Here is a 10499-nt window from a genome sequence, read left to right as displayed (position 1 = left end):
CTGATAACTGAAGGCTCTGCCTCCCATTCTACTTTTAGAGATACTAGGTACCACAAGTAGGCCTGCGTTCTGGGAGCGCAGTGTTCTAGTAGGTCAGTGTGATGTCATTTTAATGTGTTCTGTGGAAACAAACAGATCAAAATAAGGAGCGAGCAGAGCCGAGTTTCCTCCGTCCTCTCTCTTCCCAGAGCTGCTGAGGTGTGCTATGGTAGTACTGGGAACACTGGGAATACTGGGCCCAGGTGCAACATCAGAGAACACCTGATTATGATATAAACTGTTACATTATAAATATATTAATATAAATATGATATAAACTAATATTATAAATATATTAATATGATGACAGCAGAGGTTTTGAGGACAATCAGATAAATGTGATGAATTATTTTAATCCTGCAGATTTATTCAAATGAAAATGAAACATCAAATCAGATCAGAGCTGCAATGTTTACTGTATGAGGACTGCTGATCACATGATCAATAATCACAGATCAGTCTGCTGCTGATCACCATCCATCCATCCATCTTCTTTCCGCTTATCCTGGTCGGGTCACGGGGGCAGCAGCCTAAGCAGGGAAACCCAGACTTCCCTCTCCTCAGCCACTTCGTCCAGCTCTTCCCGGGGGATCCCGAGGTGTTCCCAGGCCAGCTGAGAGACATAGTCTCTCCAGCTGGGTCTTCCCCGGGGTCCCCTACCAGTGGGACGGGCCCTGAACACCTCACCAGCGAGGCGTCCTAACTATATGCCCGAGCCTCTGGCTGAGAGGATCTGGCTCCTCTCAACGCGGAGGAGCAGCCGGTCTACTCCGAGCTCCTCACCCTATCTCTAAAGGAGAGCCCAGCCACCCTACGGAGGAAGCTCATTTCGGCCGCTTGTACCCGCAATCTCGTTCTTTCGGTCACGACCCAAAGCTCATGACCGTAGGTGAGGGTAGGAACGAAGATCGACTGGTAAATCTTCACCACGACAGAACGCATTACTGCAGACACCGCAGCGATCCACCTGTCGATCTCCAGCTCCATCCTTCCCTCACTCGTGAACAAGATCCCGAGGTACTTGAACTCCTCCACTCTCCTCCCGGAGAGTGCACTCCAACCTTTTCTGGCTGAGGACCATGGACTCAGATTTGGAGGTGCTGACTCTCATCCCAACTCCTCCTGTTGCTCCTCCTCTTTAACCTCCTCCTCCTGCTCCTGCAGCTCCTCCTGCTGCTCCTCCTGCTGCTGCTGCTCCTCCTGCTGCTCCTCCTGCTGCTGCTCCTGCTGCTCCTCCTCCTCCTGCTGCTGCAGCTCCTCCTGCTGCTGCTCCTGCTGCTCCTCCTCCTCCTGCTGCTGCAGCTCCTCCTGCTGCTGCTCCTGCTGCTCCTCCTCCTCCTGCTGCTGCAGCTCCTCCTGCTGCTGCAGCTCCTCCTGCTGCTGCTCTTCCTCCTGCTGCTGTTCCTCCTCCTGCTGCTGCTGCTCCTCCTCCTCCTGCTCCTCCTCCTGCTGCTCCTCCTCCTCCTGCTCCTCCTCCTGCTGCTCCTCCTCCTGCTGCTGCTGCTCCTCCTCCTCCTGCTGCTTTTCCTCCTTTACACCTTTTTTTCTATTTGAACCTTTTTTTTTTAGCGTTATTTAAACTTTTAATCAACTTGTTCTCTTATTATTTATTTATTTATTAATTTAATGTCAGCGTGTTGGTCTCAGTTTGTTTCATGATCAGCTGTGATCTACATTAACCTGATTATTACACACTAAAGATGATAAGATTATCATTTTATAAGTCTTAGTTTTAGAGGTGAAACGATGAAGAGGAGGGTGATGAGGAAGGTTTCAGTCAGCTGATAATAATAATAAGTGATGACATCACAGCTGCGTCAGTCAGTCTTTATTAAATCTGTCCATTAAAGCGACGTCCTCGTCCTCTAATCCTGATTGTAGAGAGAGAGAGTCTGCTGCTGCAGCCACAGACGCCTGAACGCACCGCGGACACTACGCTGCTCCTCTGAAGACAGGAGGAGGTCTGCTCCTCTGGTGACAGGAGGAGGTCTGCTCCTCTGAGGACGGGAGGAGGAGGAGGAGGAGGTCTGCTCCTCTGAGGATAGGAGGAGTAGGTCTGCTCCTCTGAGGACGGGAGAAGGTCTGCTCCTCTGAGGACGGGAGGAGGAGGAGGAGGAGGAGGAGGAGGAGGAGGAAGAGGAGGAAGAGGAGGAGGAGGTCTGCTCCTCTGAGGACGAGAGGAGGAGGAGGTCTGCTCCTCTGAGGACGAGAGGAGGAGGAGGAGGAGGAGGAGGAGGTCTGCTCCCATCATGGACAGTAAAGGGAGAAGAGGGACAAACGGATCCATCAAACGTTCGTCCATCAAGCGCAGCGCGTCGTCTGGATCCAGAAAGGTAAGAAACACTGATCCAAGCATCCAGGGGCCCCTCACTCTGCTCAGGGGGCCTTCAGTCTGCTCAGGGGCCCCTCACTCTGCCCAGGGGCCCCTCACTCTGCTCAGGGGCACCTGATCAGGTTTATTTATTCAGCTCTTCAATCAAACAGATTTTGCACCAAAAGGGGAGGGGCCCAGTGTGAGGGGGCCAGTGTGAGGGGGCCAGTGTGAGGGGCCAGTGTGAGGGGGCCAGTGTGAGGGGGCCAGTGTGAGGGGCCAGTGTGAAGGGGCCAGTGTGAGGGGCCAGTGTGAGGGGGCCAGTGTGATGAAAATGTCTGTCTCATACAAATGAATCATTAGTATGAGACATGTTTCTGTGCAGATGTTTCTATGCAGATGTTTCTGTGCAGATGTTTCTATGCAGATGTTTCTGTGCAGATGTTTCTGTGCAGATGTTTCTGTGCAGATGTTTCTGTGCAGATGTTTCTGTGCAGATGTTTCTGTGCAGATGTTTGCTCAGATTAACATCTGCTGGAAACCTTTCTTAACTTTAAAGTTGACAAAGATCTTAATCTGTGACATCAGTAGCTCTGGACTGTGATTGGTGGAGAGCTGCAGGTGCACTTCCTGTCAGTGTAACACATAATAAAACACTAATCTCATTTAAAACCCTGATAATCCTGCTGCACCTGCTCTCTGCTCTCTGATGATCTCTGTAAACACAACACATCAATCCCAAAAATAAGCGAGTCTCACGCTGTTTGTAGAGGGGTTACTCTGTGTTTGAATGTTTGATTTTCCCTGAGGGGGGGTCAACATATCTGCTATGGAGCTTGGATCCAGACACGGACCTACTTTCAAAGTGATCAATAAAACCTTAAAATCAGCTGTTACACTAACAGGAAGGAGAAGGTTCAGCTGAACTGGTCTGAGGACAGAGATGTTTGATGCTGGAGAAGAGTTACAGTAATAATGTAGAGAGGAGATGGAAGCATGATGATGATGATGATGATGATGATGATGATGATGATGGCTGATTGTTCACGTGATGAAGACAATCAAACTGAGGTTCATGTGATGCTCAGATATTAATCCTCCATCATCCAGAGTGCACAAATATTACAAAGTGCTTCTGAACATAACACAACACACACGCACACAAACACATACACGCACGCACACACACACACACACACACACACACACACACACACACACACACACACACACACACACACACACACACACACACACACACACACACAGTGTCATTAGTGTGTGTAGATAAACAGGTTTAAAGGGCAGGATTAGGAGGGAACATAAGAGGATTGGATGCATAAAGAAATGGAAAGCTCCACTCTTTCAGTAATTAGTCGGATCCATTCGGACATAAACACACAGCTCAGGGCTTCATGTGCAGATGCAGATAATTATCATCATTAATCATCATGAATCATCATGAATCATCATGAATCATCATTAATCATCATTAATCGTCATTAATCATCATTAATCATCATTAGTCATCATCATTAATCATCATGAATCATCATTAATCGTCATTAATCATCATTAGTCATCATCATGAATCATCATTAATCGTCATTAATCATCATCATTAATCATCATGAATCATCATTAATCGTCATTAATCATCATGAATCATCGTGAATCGTCATGAATCGTCATGAATCATCGTGAATCTTCGTGAATCATCATGAATCGTCATGAATCGTCATGAATCATCATGAATCTTCGTGAATCGTCATGAATCGTCATGAATCGTCGTTAATCGTCGTGAATCATCGTTAATCGTCATGAATCGTCGTTAATCGTCATGAATCGTCATGAATCGTCGTTAATCGTCATGAATCGTCGTTAATCGTCATGAATCGTCATGAATCGTCGTTAATCGTCATGAATCGTCGTTAATCGTCATGAATCTTCGTGAATCGTCGTTAATCGTCATGAATCATCATGAATCTTCGTGAATCATCATGAATCGTCATGAATCATCATGAATCTTCGTGAATCGTCATGAATCGTCATGAATCGTCGTTAATCGTCATGAATCGTCGTTAATCGTCATGAATCGTCGTTAATCGTCAGTAATCGTCAATAATCGTCGTTAATCGTCATGAACCGTCGTTAATCGTCAGTAATCGTCAATAATCGTCGTTAATCGTCAGTAATCGTTGTTAATCATCATGAATCGTTAGTAATCGTCATGAATCGTCATGAATCGTCATGAATCGTCATTAATCATCATGAATCGTCATTAATCGTCATGAATCATCATGAATCATCGTGAATCGTCATGAATCGTCATGAATCGTCGTTAATCGTCGTGAATCGTCGTTAATCATCGTGAATCGTCATGAATCGTCGTGAATCGTCATGAATCGTCGTTAATCGTCGTGAATCATCATGAATCATCGTGAATCGTCATGAATCGTCGTTAATCGTCGTGAATCGTCGTGAATCGTCGTTAATCGTCATGAATCGTCAGTAATCGTCGTTAATCGTCGTTAATCGTCGTTAATCGTAATACACACATACTACACAAACACAACCAGACATTAAACAACCGACACACATATATATATAGCACACTCAGGAGGGCTGGGTCCATATGAGGTTACTGAGTGCTGAGATGGCAGACGGGACCAAGCTCTTGTTGAAGCCCGTCTCCATCTCAGAGTCCTGTATCTGGGACCAGACGGCAGCAGTGAGGGTAGAGAGGGTGGTTATTGCTTGAGCAAGGCGTGTGACTGCTCTGTGGTTGAGCTCGGTGAGGTTGGGTCTGGGATGGTTGATGATCTTGGATGCGGTGTGTGTTATTTTAGATGAAGTGATTTATTGCCCTTTAAATACAGTCCATGGAAATGTGAGCAAGCATTCCACAAAAATGCAGCAGAACAATATATATATACAAAGTACTAACCAAAAATCACCATTGGGTCTACACGGCACCACAGCCCTTCTCTGACTGCCTAGGCAGTGTAGAACCCCTCCATTTAAAGACTTAGCCCCTCCCACTGGACCATACCACCTTTAATTGGAATCAATTACGTAATCACTTAACCCCACAGGTCAATTTCCACATCTGAAATCATCATCAACTCTACGTACACCCATTTACCACATAAAGGCGGTCATCAAAGCATTCACACAAGGCCTCAATCCAGAAATGAATTTACAACAAACCCATTTCAACCCCACAGTTATGGTCCATGGACCATTTCCTTAGTTTTGGAAACATTGATGATCAAAAAAGACAACTTGCACCACTGAATGAATTCCTCCACTACGGGGCCAGGCACAGGGTCGTCATGACTAAGGAGGGACACGATCACCGAATCATCGGCGAACTTTATAATATGACGCTTTTCATATTATAAAGTTTGCCGATGGTGTTGAAGGAGGGCGGGTGGAGGAGGCATGCTACAGCATCCTCCGTCCCCTGCCTGGCCCTGTAAGCAAACTGATGTGGGTCCAGCAGTGGGCTGACTGGGTCCAGCAGTGGGCTGACTGGGCCCAGCAGTGGGCTGAGTGGGTCCAGCAGTGGGCTGAGTGGGACCAGCAGTGGGCTGACTGGGTCCAGCAGTGGGCTGACTGGGTCCAGCAGTGGACTGACTGGGTCCAGCAGTGGGCTGAGTGGGTCCAGCTGTGGGCTGACTGGGTCCAGCAGTGGGCTGAGTGGGTCCAGTAGTGGGCTGACTGGGTCCAGCAGTGGGCTGACTGGGCCCAGCAGTGGGCTGAGTGGGTCCAGCAGTGGGCTGAGTGGGTCCAGCAGTGGGCTGAGTGGGACCAGCAGTGGGCTGAGTGGGTCCAGCAGTGGGCTGAGTGGGTCCAGCAGTGGGCTGAGTGGGTCTCTTAGGTGAAGGGATGATGGTTGATGTTGTCCATGATGCTGACCTGTATGATTCCGAGGAGACAGAGTGGAGAGGGGGGGCCGGGTGCCTTTCCCGTAGTTTAACCCTTTCATACTGCTCATATTATTAGTCTCTACTACAGTTCACATTCATAACTTCTCCATCAGTCATTATGTTGATGAATCTTTAATGATTTTATAGTCCAGGAGAACATTTGATAGCTGGTCTACCTGGAGACTCATGACTGGTCTACCTTGAGACTCATAGCTGGTCTACCTGGAGACTCACGACTGGTCTACCTGGAGACTTATGGCTGGTCTACCTGGAGACTCACGACTGGTCTACCTGGAGACTCACGGCTGGTCTACCTGGAGACTCATGGCTGGTCTACCTGGAGACTCATAGCTGGTCTACCTGGAGACTTATGGCTGGTCTACCTGGAGACTCACGACTGGTCTACCTGGAGACTTATGGCTGGTCTACCTGGAGACTCACGACTGGTCTACCTGGAGACTCATAGCTGGTCTACCTGGAGACTTATGGCTGGTCTACCTGGAGACTCACGACTGGTCTACCTGGAGACTCACGGCTGGTCTACCTGGAGACTCACGGCTGGTCTACCTGGAGACTCATAGCTGGTCTACCTGGAGACTCATAGCTGGTCTACCTGGAGACTTATGGCTGGTCTACCTGGAGACTCACGACTGGTCTACCTGGAGAGCCGTGGCTGGAGGATCAGGCTCAGACCAACTCATGGCTGGAGGATCAGGGTCAGACCAACCCATGGCTGGAGGATCAAGGTCAGACCAGGAAGCTGAGCAGATATTAATAGTGTGTCTGTGTTTCAGGTTCAGAGAGCTTGGATCGAGAGAACCTTCCAGAAGAGAGAATGTATCCAGATTATTCCTGGAAAAGATGCAAGCAGGTAATAATAATTATTATTATAATTAATTATTATTATCATTATTTATTACTATTTATTGTTATTATTATTATTGTTATTACTATTATTGTTATTATTATTATTATTATTTATTATTATTACTATTATTATTATTATTATTTATTACTATTTATTATTATAATAATAATTATAATAATAATTATAATTATAATAATTATTATTATTTATTATTATTGTTATTATTATTATTTTTATAATTATTATTATAATTATTATTTATTATTATTTATTGTTTATTATTATTATTATTTATTACTATTTATTATTATTATTATTATTTATTACTATTTATTATTATTATTATTATTATTTATTATTATTATTATTTATTACTATTTATTATTATTATTATTATTTATTATTTATTATTTTTACTGTTATGATCAGTTAAAGATCTTCCTCTTCTTTCTCCCCCTCCTCCCCCTCCCCCCCCTCCTCCTCCTCCTCCTCCTCCTCCTCCTCCTCCTCCTCCTCAGGTGTAGTTGTGGTCAGCTGGTATCTCAGCACTCAGGTATCAGGGAGGAGTTGTCTCTGGTGCAGCTGGAGGCAGCAGAGCGATGGATTCCTCTCAAACACACTCAGACCAGTTCTACTGATGCATACGGAGTCCTGGAGTTCCAGGAGGGGGGTCACGTCAACAAGGCCATGGTAACTCATTCATTCACTCATTCATTCACTCACTCATTCATTCACTCATTCATTCATTAATTCATTCACTCACTCACTCATTCATTCACTCACTCATTCACTCATTCAGTCACTCATTCATTCATTCACTCAGTCACTCACTCATTCGCTCATTCATTCATTCACTCACTCATTCATTCATTCACTCAGTCACTCATTCATTCATTCACTCAGTCACTCACTCATTCACTCATTCATTCATTCACTCACTCATTCATTCATTCACTCAGTCACTCATTCATTCATTCATTCACTCACTCATTCATTCATTCATTCATTCATTCATTCACTCACTCATTCACTCATTCATTAATTCATTCACTCATACGTTATTATTAGCAGATCACCACAAACACACAGTAACCAAACTGTTTATTACTCTGGGATGTTGTAACCTGGTTTATATTAGTGAATAAAGACACCCCCCCCTAACCCCCCCCCCTTCCCCAGTACATCCGGGTCTCCTATGACTCTAAACCCGACAGTCTGCTCCACCTGATGGTGAAGGAATGGCAGCTGGAGCTTCCAACGCTGCTGATCTCCGTCCACGGAGGCCTGCAGAGCTTCGAGCTGCCGCCGAAACTCAAGCAGGTGTTTGGAAAAGGACTCATCAAGGCTGCCGTCACCACCGGAGCCTGGATCTTCACCGGGGGAGTCAGCACCGGTACCTCCACCCAACCCCCCACCCTCACCTCCACCTGTACCTCCACCTGTACCTCCACCCTGACCTCCACCCAAACCCCCACCCTCACCTCCACCTGTACCTCCACCTGTATCTCCACCTGTTCCTCCACCCCCACCTCCACCCTCACCTCCACCCTGACCTCCACCTGTACCTCCACCCTCACCTCCACCCTCACCTCCACCTGTACCTCCACCTGTACCTCCACCTGTACCTCCACCCTGACCACCACCCTGACATCCACCTGTACCTCCACCCTCACGTCCACCCTCACCTCCACCTGTACTTCCACCTGTACCTCCACCCTCACCTCCACCCTCACCTCCACCCTCACCTCCACCTGTACTTCCACCTGTACCTCCACCCTCACCTCCAGCCTCACCTCCACCCTCACCTCCACCTGTATCTCCACCCTGACCTCCACCTGTACCTCCACCTGTACCTCCACCTGTACCTCCAACTGTACCTCCAACTGTACCTCCAACTGTACCTCCACCCTGACCTCCACCCTTCTCTGGTGTTGTAGGAGTGATCCGGCATGTGGGTGACGCTCTGAAGGACCACTCCTCTAAGTCGAGAGGTCGTGTTTGTGCGATCGGAATCGCTCCGTGGGGAATCCTCGAGAACCGAAACGATCTGATCGGCAGAGACGTGAGAACGAGTTATTGATCGCTGATGTATTGATTGCTGATTGGTTCCTCTGTGTGCCTGTGGACCAATCAGATCGTGTGTTTCAGGTGACGCGGCCCTATCAGACGATGTCTAACCCTCTCAGTAAGCTGGCCGTGGTGAACAGCAGCCACTCACACTTCATCCTGTCCGATAACGGGACGAGCGGGAAGTACGGAGCCGAGGTCCGTCTGCGCCGCCAGCTGGAGAAACACATCGCCCTGCAGAAGATCAACACACGTGAGTCAGCCAATCAATGCCCACCTCACCTGTGGCCTGCAGCAGCCAATCACTGCCCACCTCACCCGTCATCTGACCTGCAGCAGCCAATCACTGCCCACCTCACCTGTAGCCTGCAGCAGCCAATCACTGCCCACCTCACCTGTAGCCTGCAGCAGCCAATCACTGCCCACCTCACCTGTGGCCTGCAGCTGACACCTCACACAACCACCACCGAAGAAGAAGGAGTCCTGCTGGGTCACATGACTCTACATTCACTAAAGGGCTCCTTACAGTTTCCTGTTGTCTGTCTGTGTCTTTATATACTATATATTATATATTCATATAAAACATGTTCTTCTACCTAATAATATAATATAATATAATATAATATAATATAATATAATATAATATAATATAATATAATATAATATAATATAATATAATATAATATATAAATCAGGTTCTGTGTGTTGTGCCGACTCAGCGATGAACAGACTGAACTGTATCTGTCAGGTCTGGGTCAGGGCGTCCCGGTGGTCTGCCTGATCCTGGAGGGGGGTCCGAACGTGATCTCCATCGTGTTGGAGAGTCTGAAGGAGGAGCCTCCGGTTCCGGTGGTGGTCTGTGACGGCAGCGGCAGAGCCTCTGACATCATCTCCTTCGCCCACAGATACTGTGAGGAGGACGGGTGAGGTCACATGATCCCAAATGATTAATAATACAGTACGATGCTAAACCGTGTCGTACTTTAATTATTACATTATTATAAAGTAAAGTTTAACTACAGAATATTCAAAGTGATTCAAAGGAAATATAAAATGTGAAAGAGAAATAATAAAAAAAAAAACATGAATCATCATCAAGCTCCTGACCGTCAGCTGTTCTTCCTGCAGGTTGGTGAGCGACAACGTCAAAGATCAGCTGATCGTCACCATCCAGAAAACCTTCAACTACACCCGCAGCCAGGCGCTGCACCTCTTCCTGCTGCTGATGGAGTGCATGAAGAAGAAAGCTCTGGTATCAATCAATCAATCAATCAATCAATCA

General features: G+C 46.8%; 1 protein-coding gene across 1 annotated transcript in view; it reads left to right on the top strand.

The window, feature by feature from the left end:
- Window positions 1-2288: 2288 nt before the first annotated feature.
- The window catches only part of LOC133999779 (transient receptor potential cation channel subfamily M member 1-like), a 22987-nt gene continuing 14776 nt past the window's right edge, over window positions 2289-10499 (top strand). Inside the window, exons 1-8 of the mRNA XM_062439124.1 lie at window positions 2289-2372; window positions 7077-7153; window positions 7669-7840; window positions 8330-8543; window positions 9088-9212; window positions 9299-9470; window positions 9966-10140; window positions 10346-10490. Coding sequence (XP_062295108.1) covers window positions 2289-2372; window positions 7077-7153; window positions 7669-7840; window positions 8330-8543; window positions 9088-9212; window positions 9299-9470; window positions 9966-10140; window positions 10346-10490 — 1164 coding nt within the window. The remainder of the gene's footprint in view (window positions 2373-7076; window positions 7154-7668; window positions 7841-8329; window positions 8544-9087; window positions 9213-9298; window positions 9471-9965; window positions 10141-10345; window positions 10491-10499) is intronic.

Source organism: Scomber scombrus, chromosome 1 (genome assembly GCF_963691925.1).
Source record: "Scomber scombrus chromosome 1, fScoSco1.1, whole genome shotgun sequence".
Classification (NCBI taxonomy): domain Eukaryota; kingdom Metazoa; phylum Chordata; class Actinopteri; order Scombriformes; family Scombridae; genus Scomber; species Scomber scombrus.
The sequence above is the reverse complement of the archived record's forward strand: the minus strand, read 5'-3'. Positions and strand labels throughout refer to the sequence as shown.